General features: G+C 37.9%; 1 long non-coding RNA gene and 3 gene segments (V, D, J or C); all 4 read left to right on the plus strand.

The window, feature by feature from the left end:
- Positions 1–538: 538 nt before the first annotated feature.
- On the plus strand, positions 539–13,146 carry LOC120574407 (the record flags this gene model as incomplete). The annotated part of the segment is given in 2 exon segments: positions 539–563; positions 12,805–13,146. Coding segments are annotated over 2 exon segments (330 nt in total), but the record flags the coding sequence as incomplete, so codon positions are not given.
- LOC120574665 lies at positions 3,469–5,374 on the plus strand. The gene is made up of 3 exons (XR_005641881.1): positions 3,469–3,529; positions 3,638–4,021; positions 5,299–5,374. It is a non-coding gene; the product is annotated as an uncharacterized LOC120574665 (long non-coding RNA).
- Positions 13,147–17,371: 4,225 nt separating the features above from the next.
- LOC120574408 lies at positions 17,372–17,935 on the plus strand. The segment is given in 3 exon segments: positions 17,372–17,420; positions 17,508–17,807; positions 17,928–17,935. Coding segments are annotated over 3 exon segments (357 nt in total).
- An 880-nt stretch (positions 17,936–18,815) lies between these two features.
- Positions 18,816–19,269, plus strand: LOC120574612. The segment is given in 2 exon segments: positions 18,816–18,874; positions 18,962–19,269. Coding segments are annotated over 2 exon segments (348 nt in total).
- Positions 19,270–19,444: the final 175 nt, after the last annotated feature.

Consider the following 19,444-nt stretch of genomic DNA (forward strand, 5'->3'; position numbering starts at 1 on the left):
AAAGGATCTTAATTAAATTTAACAGCCACAGTTTTCATCAAATGAAATACTTTAAAATTAAAATCAATGATACATCATAATATGTATATACTGTGTAATCTTCAAGCGATGGAATAAATTCATCTCACAACTTCATTTTAAAAGAATGTAATCTAACAGTAGAAATGAATCCTAAAAATCAGTGTCTCTTCCATAATATTATTTTTATATATATTTTTATATTTTTATTTTTATAATAGTGTTTAGGAAACATCATTGTAATGTAAATTAGTCAAACTACAAAAAAAAACTATTTTCATTAACTAACACGTATTTGTCAGAGTTCAAACTTTTCTTTGTGAGAGATGAAGACCTGAACATTTCATCTTCATTTTGATTTATTCAAATATACTTTAGTCAGCTGATTTACTATCATCAGTATGTAAATCAGCCTCCTTGTGTGTTGCCTCATAAAGAAGTGAAGAGTGTGTGTGTCAGTGAGAGACAGAAGAGCTGACATCAGTTCAGCTTCAACATCAACATGTTCTCTGTAGCTCTGATACTGCTGCTGGCTGCTGGATCCTGTGAGGAGCTTTCAGTGGATTCACTCTAATACACACATTAGAAACCCTGAATAGTCAGATGAATGATGGAGATAATGTTGATTTGTGTTTCCACAGGTGTGAACAGTATTGATCTCATCCAGACAGACTCAGTGGTTGTGCAGCCTGGACAGTCTCTGACCATCAGCTGTCAGGTCTCTGGTTATTCTTTGACTGATAACAGCTATGCAACAGGTTGGATCAGACAGAGTGAAGGAAAACCAATGGACTGGATTTCCCATCAGTGGGGTGAAGGTAGCCTTACTCAAAATAATGCTCTGAAGAACAAGTTCAGCTACAGCAGAGACACTTCTGCTCTAACAGTGACTCTAAAAGGACAGAATGTGCAGCCTGAGGACACAGCTGTTTATTACTGTGTATGTCAGCCCACAGTGATACAAACCACCAACAGACCTGCACAAATACCCAGCAACCAGCAAGACTCAACCACACACACTTTGTAAAATTAGTGTGAACAAATAAATTATCCAGCAGAGTATATGTGGCCAGTTACTCCCTGATAGAGAGATTTTCTATGATTAAATGTATTTGAGAAATTTGTCACTACAAGGATGTGAGGTTTTGTATCTGTGTAATTGTATCTTGATACTTAGAACAGACAAGAAAAAAATAATTTCCTGTTACATACAAAAAGCTGAATCAGGCAATAACATTTGAAAAAAACAAGATAAACATACCCATTCAAATATGCAGTTTAAGTATGCAAATAACATTATTGTAATTTGGACAAGAAAAATATCATGTCATCTGCTTTTTTTAAATGTCAAGACTAGAATCCAAGAAAATAAACATTTTGTTATCACTTAAACAGTATATATATATATATATATAAGAAATCCTCACATCCTCCATCACCATCTGGCACGCTGCTGCCACTGCCAAGGACAAGGGCAGACTGCAGCGTGTCATTCGGTCAGCTGAGAAGGTGATTGGCTGCAATCTCCCACCGCTCCAGGACCTATACGCCACCAGGACTCTGAAGCGTGCTGGAAAGATTGTGGCTGATCCCTTCCTCTTTGAGTAACTCCCCTCTGGCAGGAGGCTGAGGTCCATCAGGACCAAAACCTCACGTCACAGGCACAGCTTTTTCCCCTCCGCCACTAGCCTTATTAACAAGGCCCGGAAACCACCCTGATTCTCTCCACACCCACATCTGGCTCTACATGCCACTGTACTTAATCTGCACTTTTTATCTTAATTGTTACTCTTATTTTATTATATTACATCCTGTGTGTGTATATATACACATATATTTATACTTATATTGTCTGTTCTGTTTACCTGTTTGTTTAACTATTTTAGATAATGTGTGACATGCACCTACGACACCAAAACAAATTCCTTGTATGTGTAAAAAATGTACTTGGCAATAAAGCTTTTCTGATTCTGATTCTGATTCTGAATATTTCACAGTTCATTATACTGTCAGAAAAATACATCTTGTCTGTCCCTGTAGTATTTCATAGCAGAAATAGTTGACAGGTAATTGGTATTTTTTAGTTTCCTACTCTTGTAGAAAACTACTGATGTTAAAGTCCATCTGCTTTCCATGTTCCCTTTTCAAACCTGAAGAGGGAGATTCATGCAAACTCTTCCTTCCTTATAATCACACCATCAACATCTCTTAGAACATTTATGACAGAACAACTGGGACACTTTAGAAAACTTAGAAATATTCAGATCAGAAAACACTGGATTACAGTGTTTATTACAGAATGGAAAATATGATTTCACTGAGTTTATTCTTTATACTTACTTTTCACGGTAAGAGTAATTTCTGCTTTAAAACACTGAAGACAGTGTAACTATTTAACCTCTGTGATGGATGATTATCCGTTTGGAGTGAGATCAAACTGGACCAGTCTCCTTTTGAGGTGAAAAGACCTGGAGAGACAGTGAAGATGTCATGTATCATATCTGGCTTTGACATGACAGACTACTATATTCACTGGATCCGACAGAGACCAGGAGAAGCTCTGGAGTGGATTGGGAGGATGAATGCAGGCTCAAACTCTGCTAGCTATGGCAGCTCCTTTCAAAGCTGTTTCATCATGACTGAAGATGTTCCCAGCAGCACTCAGTACCTCGAGGTCCAGAGCCTGACAGCAGCAGATTCTGCTGTTTACTTCTGTGCTCGAGAGACACAGTGACTGAAGACAGTGGAGCAGCTGCACAAAAACCTCCACAGACAACAAACAGCAATGTGATCTTAATGACATCTGCGTCCCCCCTCCCTCCCCCACACCTTACAAAGCACTGTGATATATCTTCATTATATTTCTATATATTTTACTTTTTACTTATGATTACATATTTATGCTCTTTATGATGTTATATCACTTTAATTATTAGACAGAGTTTCTACAATTGCCAAAGCATTATCTACTGTAATACTAAGTTGCCAAAGTCAAGTACAAACCATAATGTTATAATAGTATAAAATGGTGAAATGACAATAACTTAATTGTCAAAAATTATAGTAGATGTTGATCTGAATGAAATTGTATATGATTGTAAATACTCCATGTGCTGTCTATTGTTCTCAGAATGACTAATGAGAAACAGAGCCTTGATAAGAAGATTAATTATGATTTAACACATTTGAATAAACCTTATATGTGTCAAGGTTCATTTGTATATTATTAGAATACATTGGGTTGTGCTGTTAATACTGAAACATTTTACACAAATTAAAACATGTCAGACAAAGATTAAAACAGCTGACTTGGAGGGTTGACTCTGACTCAGTTTCATTAAATATCTCCAGTCCAGATGTTTCCTCCCTGTGAGGAGGAGTCAATGCAAAACTCAGATATCTTAACCTCTACTTATCTGAGTGCAGAGAGGAGGACATAGAACAGTGGACACACAGTTTAACATGATGGACTATAGGACAGGACTGCTGCTTTTAACTCTCTGCTGGGCAGGTGAAGATTTTTACCACCTTTCTTTTGAGGCTAATTTAGTTGTAAAAATATGTATATATCTTGGTATGTTGTTTGGCTCTGTTCTGATCAAACTGCTTTTCTCTCCAGGTGTTTACAGTCAGACTCTGACTGAGTCTGAACCAGTGGTAAAGCGCCCTGGAGAATCCCACAAACTGACCTGTACATATGCAGGAATATCAGATGACGATGCTGATATCAGCTGGATCAGACAAGCTGAAGGAAAAGGACTGGAGTGGGTTGCCTTTATTTCTGCTCCAAGTGGAGGCACTAAAGCTTATTCAACGTCAGTCCAGAATCGCTTCACCATATCCAGAGACAACAACGTGGACCAGGTGTATCTGCAGATGAACAGCCTGACGACTGAAGACTCTGCTGTTTATTATTGTGCTCGAGAGCCACAGTGATACAGGAAGCCACGGAGCTGTACACAAACCACTGCAGATGTCACTGTGACAGTCACTGATAGAAAGTGTACGTTTAAATACCCCACAATTCACAGTATTTGATGCATTTCCCCACACTATGCTTTTATCACAACTTGCCATAACCAGAAACAAAAAGTGGAGTTCACACACCATCAGATTATCATCTCTTATATGAGGCTGAGCTGTAAGAACAATAACAAAAAAATGATCTGAGTCTTTCCTGACCTCTCACTACTGATGGCTTGCCAAAAGGTCCAAATAAAAAAAAGCATTCATCATTGCTTTGATGTTAAGATTTTTATTGATCAATTTTACAACAGGGTTAATTTCATTTCACCAAATGACAATAATTATATAATCTATTGTTTATTTTCATTTAACTGTGTTTTGTTCTGAGCTCTTCAAGTCCCGTAAAAAGCTGTACGTTTACAAGCTCCCAGTATTTCTCAAATATTTTAATAAATATTTTGAAAAAAAATTATGGATTTATATTTTCATATATATATATATATATATATATATATATATATATATATAATATATATATATTTAACCAATATAGCTCTTTTTTTACCATTATAGATTATTCAGTGCCACAGTTCAACACATTTTCATGAACAGTTTTTGGATAAAAAATGTGTATTATGGTCTGAATAAAGGATATTGGCCAACCTTTTTTTTTAAATGTTAAGAAAATACAGTTTTTCCATATTGAAATACATAAGTGATGTCATGGTATATCAATGATAAATAATACAAAACAAAATTGTATTTAAAACTTTGATAAACGGAAGAAAAAAAATATGTTTAATGCAAAATGCAATTTAACCAATTTACAACCTTTAATATAGTTATGTTGATTAGAATATTTTGTTTTATTCTTACCCACTGCTGATAATACAGGCCCCCTTCCCTCCAGGGCAGGAAACAGTGTTTGGTTTTTGTATTAGGCTTCATCACAGTGATGGCGGGGTGGGGCACTGAGATATAGATCCATACAAAAACCTAAGAGCAATAATCTAACACTCTCATTCTTGTGATGAAAGAAAAAGTTGAGGACTGAATATTTCCTACTGAAAAAGTTGTTTTAAAATGTGTTTATCATTTTTATTAAGCAGATTCGTAGTTAAAAGTTAGTAAATTAGTAGTTTAAAGTCAGAGATGTAATTGTCATCTTGCAGTAAATTTTAACTTTAAGAACTGATTAAGAATCAGCACAAAACACATAGCTCACAGGATGACATCAGGGGATAATGCTGATCAGGATGTATGTGTTCTTTAGTCACGTTATGAGGTTTCCACACATTATTTTTGGTATGTCAGGTTTTTGTTCCAGCAGTGAGTGGAGATGCAGCACTGTGATTACTTCGACTACTGGGGCCGTGGGACTGAAGTCACAGTAACAGGTAAGTCACATTTAAACAATATATTTTTAGTCAGAAGATTATTTTTGAACTTTATAATGTGATTATTGGTGCTAGAGAAGTTTAACTTATAGTCCTATTTAGATTTATATTGATGTTGGACACACTAGAAAACAGAGCAGACAGATGTTTTTAATGCAGCTGTTTCTTAGAAAGCATTTGAAAAACTTCCTCTTAATGCAGATGGTGGTTTGAGTTAATCCTGTAATTGATTCAGCTGGATTGTAATTGGTGTTGATGAATGTTTGCATCTTTTTATTCACATTATTATTCAATACATGTTGTATTACCGTGGATATTAATCACCATACTATACCTGAATTTAAGAACTATTTATCAGTTCAATATACTGTCAGAAAAATACATCTTGTCTGTCCCTGTAGTATTTCATAGCAGAAATAGTTGACAGGTATTTGGTATTTTTCCCTGCTCTTGTAGAAAACTACTGATGATAAAGTGCATCTGCTTTCCATGTTCCTTCCTTATAATCACACCATCAACAGCTCTAAGAACATTTATGACAGAACAACTGGGACACTTTAGAAAACTTAGAAATATTCACCAGGGCTGTAACAATATGCAATATGAAACCGAAATCGCGACACTCAGATCCACGAACCTGTGTCGCGCTGTGAAAAGGCAGAATCGCGACACACCCCTTCCAGATCACAAGATCACATGGCAAGTTGCGTTTTAAGCTCCTCTTTTTTCTGCTTGTCGAGAGCTATGTGACACTATATCACTGACGACCGTCGAGTTAAATCGGCTGTCGAGAGACAGGCAGACAGACGCAGACACTGGAGACAGGCTCGGACATACACGCCGCGGGCCGCTGTGGACTTGTGCAGTCCCGCAAGCGGTTTCAGGAAAGTGACTACTGTGTCCTACTGTGGACACGGAGTGCGGAAAGTGTGTCAGAGCCTCCTGAGAATCTGTTGCCTGTGCTTTCTTTTGGAAGGCTGTATGCTGCCCCAAAATCGCTTCTTACTAGCTAATTAAAGAGCCCATATTATGAAAAAAACACTTTTTCTGGGATTTGGGGTGTTCTTTTGTGTCTCTGGTGCTTCCACACACATACAAACTTTGAAAAAAATCCATCCATGCTGTTTTGAGTGAGATACGGTTTTTGAATGTGTCCTGCCTTCAGTCTCCGGGTGAGCTGGTCAAAATCGTCACGGCTTGTGACGTCACAAGCCGTGAACGAACTCGTGAACGAAACGAGTTGGCTAACCGCAACCGTTAGCTAACGCTAGCATGCTACCTCGTTCTCAATAGCAAAGCACTGCTACAACACACACAAGTTCACCATAATCTACAAAAGAACTACTTACATGTGCGTCCTCGTTTAGAAGAAGTCTCCCAGCTAATCCTGCCTTGTAACTGACCGAAGTTGGAGAAACAGCCTTTCTTTTACTGTCTATGGAGCTAGCTGACATCTGATCTACATCTGAGCTACTGCGCATGTGCGAGTGCAATCAAAGATAGTACAGAAGAAGAAGAAGAAGAAAAGAGGTCTCACTCTGTAGCTAAAACAGAGACCAGGTGAAAAGAGGAACTGCAGCAGTGAGAGAGAGCTGTGCAGTACAACAAAAATATGGTGTTTTTTGAAAATTAAACCTTGTAAACCTATTCTGGTACAACCTTAAAATACAATTATGAACCTGAAAATGAGCATAATATGGGCACTTTAATTAGCCTGCATTAAACGCTAGCTATAAGTAAACAGAAGGTATTTGCTGGTGGTGGCTGGTGTGTGCGCCAGTGTTCATGCGTTTGTGTGTCGGCCGACCCCCACATTTGGCAACAGGCAAGTGTTAATTTCGGACCCTGCACAGTACTGTGAAAAAGTAGCCAGAACTTGATTGAAGAAGAATTTTCAACAAGCTTGAATAATCTCCACAATGGAGTTTAGTTCTGTTTGTTTTTCAACAGCATTTTGTTACAAAAAGAAGAGAAGTGTTATAGCTGTGGCTATTTATTTATTTGACTTAGGTATATTGTTAATAATTTGCATAGTTAATATTTTTCTTTGGTGTTCAGTTTATACAGGTTTTTCAAATGTTATTTAATAAAAATGCTATTACAGATTGGAAAATATGATTTCATTGAGTTTATTCTTTATTGTTACTTTTCATGGTAAGAGTATTTTTTTCTTTACACACTGAAGAAACTCTAGTCTAATATTTAACCTCTGTGATGGATGATCATCACAATTTCTTTCCTTACAGGACTCTGGAGTGAGATCAAACTGGACCAGTCTCCCTCTGAGGTGAAAAGACCTGGAGAGACAGTGAAGACAGTGAATAATGTATCATATCTAGTTGTAGCATGACAAGCAATGCTATTAACTTGATACAACAGAGACCAGGAGAATATTGAATATTTACCACCACCATCAATTCCAAGTATTCCTTTTGGCTTGAAATTTTACGTTTGCATTCGCTTGAACTGGGGTAGACGCTCCATATTCATGCGCCATCTTGAAATAGGTTAGCCGGTAAGAGACATACAGGACATACTGCTCCACCTTTCGCGTTTCCGCTGTCACTTGATAAACTCACAGGTGCTGCTAATGCTGCTAATGGGTATCGTAGCTTCCCGGCCCCGGCAACTTTGAAGAAGGAAACATGGAGGACCACACGTTATCTTAATATATTCTGCGGTAGAGTGGGACAAAAATAATCTACTGGGAATTATATTGATTTTGAAGCGTGAAGGCTACCGTAGCTGTAATACGAAATTTAAACGGCGTAGTGCGAGAGTTGATTGCAATATATGAGCTCAATGCTAGATGGGAGTAATTCCTATACATTGGACCTTTAAGTATCTGAGTGATTGTAAATACTCCATGTGCTGCCTATTCTTCTAAAAATGACTAATGAGAAACAGAGTCTTGATCACAAGATTAATTATAAATTAACACATTTTAATAACCCTTATATATACAGTATGTCAATGTGTCAGATGCCATTTGTATATTATTAGAATATATTTGGTTGTGGTGTTAATACTGAAAGATTTTACACAAATCAAAACATGTCAGACAAAGGCCAAAGGACTCAGTTTCATTAAATATCTCCAGTCCAGATGTTTCCTCCCTGTGAGGAGGAGTCAATGCAAAACTCAGATATCTTCACCTATCTGAGTGCAGAGAGGAGGACAGAGAACAGTGGACACACAGTTTAACATGATGGACTATAGGACAGGACTGCTGCTTTTAACTCTCTTCTGAGCAGGTGAAGATTTTCACTGATATTAATTTAACATAGTTTTGAATTGTGTAACAACTAAGATCATGTGATGTTTTTTAGTATATCTTGACAGGTGTTGATGGTCAGACTCTGACAGAATCTGAACCAGCGACCTGGAGAATCCCACAGATTGACCTGTACAACATCTGGATTCACATTTAGTAGTTACGGGATGGCCTGGATCAGACCGGCTCCTGGAAAAGGACTGGAGTGGATTGCTACTATCACTCAGTAGCAACATGTACTACTCTCAGTCAGTCCAAGGCCGGTTTACCATCTCCAGAGACAACAGCAGAGAGCAGCTGTATCTGCAGATGAACAGTCTGAAGACTGAAGATTCTGCTGTTTATTATTGTGCTCGAGACCCACAGTGACTGGAGTTGGTTGAGCAGCTGTACTAAATCCTACAGTACTCATTCTTTCAGGCTGGTAGTGCACAAGTTTGAAATATTTTTCATGAAATGTTTACATTTAAAGATTTTATATTACATTTTTGTTGTTTTCAAGTTGTTACGTTGTTTTATATTCTGCAATTGTATTTTCATATATGTTTTATTATAAATTAATAATCCTCCCTGCATTATACACAAACTTGATCAAAGAAAACACATTAAACACACAATAAATATAACTCATTGATACAAGGTCCAAAGACAGCCCAACAATCTGGTTGCGGAAATTAAACTTCTACAAATAGTTTACATTTCTACAAATTAAGACACAATACTGTCTGTAAATGATATGATATGGAATCTATGAGAATGAAAAATAATGTTACTGTTTCTTTTATAAAATCACTAGAGGACAGTCCGTGTCTAGTTTCTCTCTCCTCTGTTACTAAAAGGAGAAACTCTGATCTGCTGTTCTCATTGATCTTAACTGACTGATACTTAAACTCTGAAATGATTCATATTGCTCTCTAATAAAATCAATAGGTAAATAAGAATATGTCACCTTTTCCATCACATACTGTAATTTCATTAAAATTATTTCTAAGAGAAAACAGCTGAAAGTGGAGATGAGTGATGACAGCATTTAATGTTATTGTTTAGAGTGAATTTACTTGTATCGTGTATGGAGATAACTATTTTATATTGTTGCCAGATAAAAACTCAAAAACAAAGAAATAGCAGAATCCATGTCATTTCTTGCTTTACAGCATATGTAGCGTTGTCAGTATTAACAAGATAACCATATGTGGCGGCACGAGAGCTGACAAAACCAAACACCGACAACGCCACCCTGGGAATTTCACTCAGAGAATGATATCACTTACTAATGAATGATTTTACTTCCAATTGCAAGATTATTGATATATTTAAGGTCACACAGGTCAGTATACAAAGGCGCCAAAGACGAGGTTCAACTTACAAAAAGAATACAATTTTATTTCAATAAAAATCCATTACGTTAAAAAGCAATCAATTTAAAACACATTCACACCAAAAAGGGGAAAAAATAATTAGGGCTGAGGCTTACCAGTGGAGGGGGAGAAGGGAACGAGGAAGGTAAAGGGGGATCCCAGGGAAAGTCACCCGTGAACACACTAAAACAACACAACAGTGAACATGGCAAATGAAAACGGGGAGACACAGCACGCAGGGGAGGAGATACCACCACCCGGACACCAACACCGCTACCACCAACGGCTGGTGGTGTAAGAAACACACACAATTAAAGGGTTTTACTCCACAAAAGAAATCTCAAAAAATCAATAACAGATTATAAAGAAACAAATTGAAAGAAATCGAACACAATATAAATACCATATAATGGCCAGAACCACTAGTGGTTCCAGGAAGCCATACAAAGCAAGAAACAAAACACTTATAATTGACACAATAACATAACCAAAAAAAAAAAAATCAATGTTTAAATAGAAAAAGACTAACTAAAAGAAACTAAACAAAATATAAATACAACTTTTAATTAAATTGAAAACAAAATAGAAAGAAAATAAAGAAAGACACAACTAAATCAACCAAATTAAAGTAGGGAGTCAAAACCCCTCAACTATAAAACAATACAATACGCTTACATATTAATCTGTTTTTTGCTTATACTGATCTGTTTTTGCATTTTAGGACAGAAAGAGCTTTCTTTGAGAAACAGTAAAGTATAGGAAAGCACCTAGACAGATAAGAAGAGCACAGGCAGAGGCTGAGGCCTTGATGGGTGCATGCAGCTGTGTGTGTGTGCGTCTTGAAGGCACATGTGTGGCCATACACAGTACACGAGCTGTAGAGTTCATGAGGTTAATTACTGTAACGTTATTTGTGAAGTGTTTCCTACATTACCTTACAAGGATAGGGACGTACATATAGTACGTCCCTTTTGATAATTTTGGGAGGAGTAAAATGTTTTTCGTGTATAAATATGAGTGTTTTTGCCGAGTAGCAGCCCCTTTTCGGGTGCCCTTCTTTTGGGTGCCTTTTGGCCCCTTTTTCCATTTTGGGTCCCTTTTGGGCTCTTCTAGTGCTTTACGTGGCATCGGGATGCCATGAAGCCTTCTCCATCTGCCCTTGCACTTTCTGTTGCATTGGGGAAGATTCATTATGCCTCTCTCAGCTGGAGAGGGGTTCCCTTGTGCTCGCTGAGTGTAAGGGAGGAAAAGTAAAAGAAAAAAAGAAAAAAAGACTATCTCTGAGAAGCGGCTTCGAATACCTCTGTTAAACAAAGGCCAAAAAGTGCTCTTCTCTCTTAGTTTGCCCAGACGCTCTTTTCACTGCGTTTTGGGGAAGATTTATTTGCCCTCTTTGACATAGTGAGAGGAGATTACCTGCACTTTTATGAGTGTGGGAGACACAGAGCCAGGAGGAAAAGAGAAGCAGCTTTAAATACTTCTGTTAGAGCGGAGGCTTTATCTTTATTTTTATTTTTAGTTTCATTTTGTAGAGGACCACTTGCTTTTAATTTCTGCTTTTGTCACAAAATAATAAAAATCACCTGAGTCCGACTTTGGACTAGGGGAGCCAACCTTTGCCAGTTCTTTATTTTCTCTGGGATCGTCTTGCCCGCTGTCAAGCGGGGAGGGTTTCCCCCCCCTACGGGGGTTAGTGACTCCTCTTTAACCGCCCGTGGAGAGTTGCGTCCCGGCGGGGATCGACTTGGACATGCATACCTCCTGTTATCTCCTAGTGGGAGTGCATTTCCCTATCCGCGCGGCCTGGTCAGAGCCTCTGAGCATCCCCCTCTCTCAGTCCGGCGACCAAGAAGGGCAAGGCGGGCGTCCTTGAGAAGGAAGGGACCTCCGGTGACCCTGGGAGGACGGCTGAGACCGTGAGTACTAAAGAAAAATCATTGGTTTTAAAGATCCCCTTGGGCAGTGCTTGTCATATACAGGGGAATAAGAGCCCGTGTTTTATTGGGGACGTCTGGTGTAGTGTGTATCTAACCTCTTGCCTCGCCTCCGGGTTCCCTGATCCGGGTGAGGGCTTCTCCTTAGACGGAGGGCGTGTCTCTATAAACTAAATTAATCAGGGAAGCGTCAAAAGCAACACCTTTTTAGTATAGGTAAAAACATCCGCCCCGCTGACGGGCAACTGGCGTTCGTCCTTACTGCTGAAGAGGGCACTAGTAGGGCTGGGGGTTTGCTGAGGGGAAGGCAATAAAAAGGGGTTGGCTCGGCCACAGCGAGCGACGCCTCAGCGAACTGCCACACCGGTCGACAATATACAAAACATTATTAATTTTTAAAGATAGAATAATAATACAGTCATTAAGGAATTATTGTTGTATATTAACACAAATGAAAGTCTAGAAAATAAGTGGAGACAATATTGACAATTTAATGCAATAAAGTTATCTGTACCTAGATATGAAGAAATCAAAAATGAAACGCATATTTTCACTCTGCAGATATAATAACACTGAATAAAGTTTTCTGTTGACTCCAGTTAGACCAACATTGATGCTTCATATGTTTGATTTTATGCAAACTCAGTGACCTTCCTTGTTTCTCAGCTATAAAAACATCACATCAGGCTGTCAGTGGAGTTCACAGCACGTCAGTTTCAACATAAAACATGTTCTCTGGAGCTCTGCTGCTGCTGTTGGCAGCTGGATGTGAGTCTCTCTGGATTTGTTAAAGTCAACAGTTCTTCTTTTGCATTATAACTTTATAATTTGTTACAAACCATTTTCTTTTTTAACGGGTGTGAAGTGTGAACAGTTGACCCAGCCAGCCTCTGTGACTGTGCAGCCAGGTCAACATCTGACCATCACCTGTCAGGTCTCTTATTCTCTCAGCAGCTACTACACAGCTTGGATCAGACAGCCTGCAGGGAAAGGACTGGAGTGGATTGGAGTGAAATATACTGGAGGTTCACACTACAAAGATTCACTGAAGAACAAGTCCAGTATCGACTTAGAGACTTCCAGCAAGACAGTGACTCTAAATGGACAGAATGTGCAGCCTGAAGACACTGCTGTGTATTACTGTGCCAGAGAGCCACAGTAACACAAACCATCAGTAGACCTGAACAAAAACCCCTCAGAGCCTGAACACTTGTAACATGAAGCCACCAGAGGAGGAGCCCTCAGACCACTAATGGTTTCAACACCAGCTCACTGTTACAGCAAGGAGAGAAACAGACACAACACAAATGGTTCTTAATTCAACAGCCACAGCTTTCATCAATTTAAATACTTTGAAATTACAATCAATGATACATCATAATATCTATATATTACTCAAACTACACAGTTTTTTTATTTTCATTAACTAACACGTATTTGTCAGAGATTCAAGTTCCACATTTTATTTGTGTGAGATGAAGACCTGAACATTTCATCTTCATTTTGATTTATTCAAATATACTTTAGTCAGCTGATTTACTATCATCAGTATGTAAATCAGCCTCCTTGTGTGTTGCCTCATAAAGAAGAGAAGTGTGTGTGTGTCAGTGAGAGACAGAAGAGCTCACATCAGTTCAGTGATTTGTGTTTCCACAAGTGTGAACAGTATTGATCTCATCCAGACAGACTCAATGGTTGTGCAGCCTGGACAGTCTCTGACCATCAGCTGTCAGGTCTCTGGTTATTCTTTGACTGATGACAGCTATGCAACAGGTTGGATCAGACAGAGTGAAGGAAAACCAATGGACTGGATTTCCCATCAGTGGGGTGGAGGTAGCCTTATTCAAAATAATGCTCTGAAGAACAAGTTCAGCTACGGCAGAGACACTTCTGCTCTAACAGTGACTCTAAAAGGACAGAATGTGCAGCCTGAGGACACAGATGTGTATTACTGTGTACGTTACCACACAGTGATACAAACCACCAACAGACCTGCACAAATACCCAGCAACCAGCCAGATTCAACCACACACACTTTGTAAAATTAGTGTAAACAAATAAATTATCCAGCAGAGTCTATGTGGACAGTTACTCCCTGATAGAGAGATTGTCTATGATTAAATGTATTTGAGAAATTTTTCACTACAAGGATGTGAGGTTTTGTATCTGTGTAATTGTATTTTGATGTTTTGAGATGAGAAGACAAGAGAAAAAATGATTTCCTGTTACATACAAAGAGCTGTATCAGGCAATAACATTTGAAAAAAGTAATATAAACATACCTATTCAAATATGCAGTTTAAGTATGCATAACATTATAACATAATAACATTTTTGTAATTTGGCCATGAAAAATATTGTGTCATCTGCTCGTCAAAATTTCAAGAATAGAATCCAAGAAAGATTTCAACACGTAGCTCTGTTGTTTTTGTATCTCTGTTTAGTTCTGGTGTTGAGACGGAAAGACGAGTGCTCCGGGACCGTCTAAAAAGTACAACACAGAGAAGAGATACAAAAATATTTTAAAAAATAGGCATATGCTTATTTTAAGTAAGTGCTGTAGTACAACTAGCAGCAGACAAGTTATAATTGAGTTAAGTTTGGAGACACTACCTTATTTAATCATTAAATTAATACATATTTTTGTATCTCTTTTCGTTGTTGTACTTTGTAGACGGTCCCGAAGCACTCCTCTTGCCTCTCAACACCGGAACTAAACAGAGCTGAATTAGCACACATTTTATGCATTTCTTTCACATCTACTGCAGTCAGATTCACTGTGTGCACTTGTAATGACATTTTGAACATGTTAAAATAATGTTTAAAACGTGCCCAGTTTCAGCCTGCTGGGTGCTAACGCTAGCAGGAGGATAACACGGTGTAGGCTACAGCGATTCTTTTTGTTTTTCTCGCTACTGACAGCACTCCAAATTTAGAAACAACAGCGCTGCATGTTGAAATCGACCTAAATTCTCCTTTAAACAGTAAATATGTAAGAAATATTTCTCAGTTCAATATACTGTCAGAAAAATACATCTTGTCTGCCCCTGTAGCATCAAACTACTGTATTTCATAGCAGAAATAGTTGACATGTATTTGGTATTTTTTAGCTTCCCTGCTCTTGTAGAAAACTACTGATGTTAAAATGCATTTGGTTTCCGTGTTCCCTTTTTAAACGTGAAGAGGGAGGTCCATGCAAACTCTTCCTTCCTTATAATCACACCATCAACAGCTCAAGAGTATATTCTTTATAGTTAGATGTCATGTATCATATCTGGTTATAGCATGACAAGCTACTATATTCACTGGATCCGACAGAGACCAGGAGAAGCTCTGGAGTGGATTGGGAGGATGAATGCAGGTAGAAACTCTGCTATCTATGGCAGCTCCTTTCAAAGCCGTTTCATCATGACTGAAGATGTTCCCAGCAGCACTCAGTACCTCGAGGTCCAGAGCCTGACAGCAGCAGATTCTGCTGTTTACTTCTGTGCTCGAGAAGATATAGTGACTGGAGACAGTGGAGCAGCTGCACAAAAACCTCCACAGACAACAAACAGCAATTTGATCTTAATTAAATCTGAGTCCCCCCCCCTCTTTACAAAGTACTTTGATACATCTACATTATATTTCTATATATTTTTCTTTATACTTATGAGTAAATATTTATTCTCTTTATGATGTTACATCACTTAAATTATTAGACAGAGTTTCTACATTTGTCAAAGCATTATCTACTGTAATACTAAGTTGCCAAAGTCAAGTATAAACCATAATATTACAGTTTTTTCCGATTGCTAAACGACAGTGGGCACAACTGGAGTCACATGTGCAAAACTCAAACTACAGTCTGCACTACCAGGAGTCACCTGAGCTAAACAGTTCACATCACCTGCAAAACTCATTCAAAGCAACGCAACTCTTAACACACGTCTGAAAACAGGCTCAGTGCAGCCAAACACTATGAACAATCCTCACTGAGATAACATACACTGTCACTCAGAACACACTGAGGGTAAAAACACTAGCGTCAAACACCAATACAGAAAATACAAACTTTTTCATCTTTACAGTTTGAACAATTTGAGTGACTTGACACTACTCAACAGTTTATTTAAGGAAAAAAATATAGATTGTATAGCCTACCGATTTTTACATAAGGTAAACAAGAAAGAATGAAAATCAGCAGTTTTCTTCATTAAAGTATTTTGTCTCTAGTAATTTATGGAATTACTGGGGAAAAAAAACTAAAGGTACATACGTAACAGTACCAAAGAATAGTGTGACTAATCCTGCCTCTCTCCAGCATCATGTGGCAAGTTTTCTTCATCACATTGGATGTCTGCATCATCTCTAAATAAAAATGAATGTGGTGTTTCTATTGCTTTCACCTCCATTACTTTCTGAAAAGCAGTAAGAATGCAGTTTTACTATTGTAAAGATATAGTGTTTTTCACTTTTTTTATAGCTGTGTACATAACCTTAGACATCTTACCTGGACATATTGGTATCTCTGCTCTTTTACTTGTATCTCTCAAACGGTACAGTGTTTGTTTCATTCTTATTTGGTGTTTGTATACAAAAAAAGACTTTCTGAGCTTTCTCTGTATGAATACCGTATATGTTCACTAACTAGTCTAAAACAAGACACCTGCTTAGGCTTTCAGCTAAAATTGAAATCAGCAGTGTTTGATAGGCACCAGAATGAAATCTATTTTGTTTTGAATGTGTGGTTAACAGTTTTGACAGCAGGGTGTTAGCATTTGAACAAAGTGCTGTAAATCTACACTGTTGTGCACGTTGTGGTAAAGGCATGGGATAAGTGTGTAGAGTTTTGAAAACTGTCTTCAAGCAATGAAAAACAAACTAGAGTTTGGTCCACATGAACTGCTGCTGTGCAGACTGTAGTTAGCGTTTTGCACGTGTGACTCCAGTTGTGCCCACTGTCGTTTAGCAATCGAAAAAAACTGTATAATAGTATAAAATGGTGAAATGACAATAATGTAATTGTCAAAAATGATAGTAGATGTTGATATGAATGAAATTGTATATGATCGTAAATACTCCATGTGCTGCCTATTGTTCTCAGAATGACTATTGAGAAACAGAGCCTTGATAAGAAGATTAATTATGATTTAACACATGTAAATAACTCTTGTATGGTGATGTGTCAAAGTTAATTTGTGTATTATTCGAATAAATTTGGTTGTGGTGTTCATACTGAAACATTTTACACAAATTATAACATGTCAGACAAACATTAAAACAGCTGACTTGGAGGGTTGACTCTGAATCAGTTTCATTAAATATCTCCAGTCCAGATGTTTCCTCCCTGTGAGGAGGAGTCGATGCAAAACTCAGATATCTTCACCTCTACTTATCTGAGTGCAGAGAGGAGGACAGAGAACAGTGGACACACAGTTTAACATGATGGACTATAGGACAGGACTGCTGCTTTTAACTCTCTGCTGGGCAGGTGAAGATTTTCACTGATCTTGATTAAACATAGTTTTGACTTGTGTAACAACTAAATCCATGTGATGTTTTTCTTATACCTTGACAGGTGTTGATGGTCAGACTCTGACAGAATCTGAGCCATCAGTTAAAAGACCTGGAGAATCCCACAGATTGACCTGTACAACATCTGGATTGTCATTCAGTAGCAGCTGGATGGCCTGGATCAGACAGGCTCCTGGAAAAGGACTGGAGTGGGTTGCTACTATCAGTTATACCAGTGGCAGCATCTACTACTCTCAGTCAGTTCAAGGCCGGTTTACCATCTCCAGAGACAACAGCAGAGAGCAGCTGTATCTGCAGATGAACAGTCTGAAGACTGAAGATTCTGCTGTTTATTATTGTGCTCGATACCCACAGTGACTGGAGTTGGTTGAGCAGCTGTACAAAATCCTACAGTACTCATTCTTTCAGGCTGGTAGTGCACAAGTTTGAAATATTTTTCATGTTATATTTTTGTTGTTTTCAGGTTGTTAACTTGTTTTATATTCTGTAATTTTATTTTCATAAATGTTCTTTTTATGAATTAATAATCCTCCCTGCATTATATACAAACTCAAAAACACAATAAAAACACAATAAAGATCATTGATACAAGGTTCAAAGACAGCACAATAATCTGGTTGCTGAAATTAAACTTCAAAAATACTTTACATTTCTACAAAGTAAGACACAATTCTGTCTGTAAATGATATGATGTGGAATCTATGAGAATGAAAAATAATGTTACTGTTTCTTTTATAAAATCACTAGAGGACAGTCCGTGTCTAGTTTCTCTCTCCTCTGTTACTAAAAGGAGAAACTCAGATCTGCTGTTCTCATTGATCTTAACTGACTGATACTCAAACACTGAAATGATTCATATTGCTCTGTAATAAAATCAATAGGTAAATAAGAATATGTCACTCTTTCCATCACATACTGTAATTTTATTAAAATTATTTCTAAGAGAAAACAGCTGAAAGTGTAGATGAGTGATGACAGTGAATTTACTTGTATCGTGTATGGAGATATCTATTTTATATAAAAAAGATTATTAATGTGTGAACATAGAATAATATATAGTCATTAAGGAATTATTGTTGTGTATTAACACAAATGAAAGCCTAAAAATTAAGTGGAGACAATATTGACAGTTTAATGCAGTAAAGTTATCTGTACCTAGATGTGAAAAAAATCTAAAATGACACGCATATTTTCACTCTGCAGATATAATAACACTGAACAAACTCTTCTATTGACTCCAGTTAGACCAACATTGATGCTTCATATGTTTGATTTTATGCAAACTCAGTGACCTTCCTTGTTTCTCAGCTATAAAAAGATCACATCAGGCTGTCAGTGGAGTTCACAGCACGTCAGTTTCAACATAAACCATGTTCTCTGGAGCTCTGCTGCTGCTGTTGGCAGCTGGATGTGAGTCTCTCTGGATTTGTTAAAGTCAACAGCTCTTCTTTTGCATTATAACTTGATCATTTGTTGATAATTTTCTTATTTTAACAGATGTGAAGTGTGAACAGTTGACCCAGCCAGCCTCTGTGACTGTGCAGCCAGGTCAACGTCTGACCATCACCTGTCAGGTCTCTTATTCTCTCAGCAGCTACTACACAGCTTGGATCAGACAGCCTGCAGGGAAAGGACTGGAGTGGATTGGAATGGCAGCAGTTGGATCCACTACATGCTTAAAAGATTCACTTAAGAACAAGTTCAGTATCAGCTTGGACTCTTCCAGCAAGACAGTGACTCTAAATGGACAGAATGTGCAGCCTGAAGACACTGCTGTGTATTACTGTGCCAGATACACACAGTAACACAAACCATCAGTAGACCTGAACAAAAACCCCTCAGAGCCTGAACACTTGTAACATGAAGCCACCAGAGGAGGAGCCCTCAGACCACTAATGGTTTCAACACCAGTCTTAAGCTCTTAAGTAAATGTAACATTAACAGTACAATCAATAAATTTAAATACTGTGACATAACAAT

Source organism: Perca fluviatilis, chromosome 15 (genome assembly GCF_010015445.1).
Source record: "Perca fluviatilis chromosome 15, GENO_Pfluv_1.0, whole genome shotgun sequence".
NCBI lineage: Eukaryota > Metazoa > Chordata > Actinopteri > Perciformes > Percidae > Perca > Perca fluviatilis.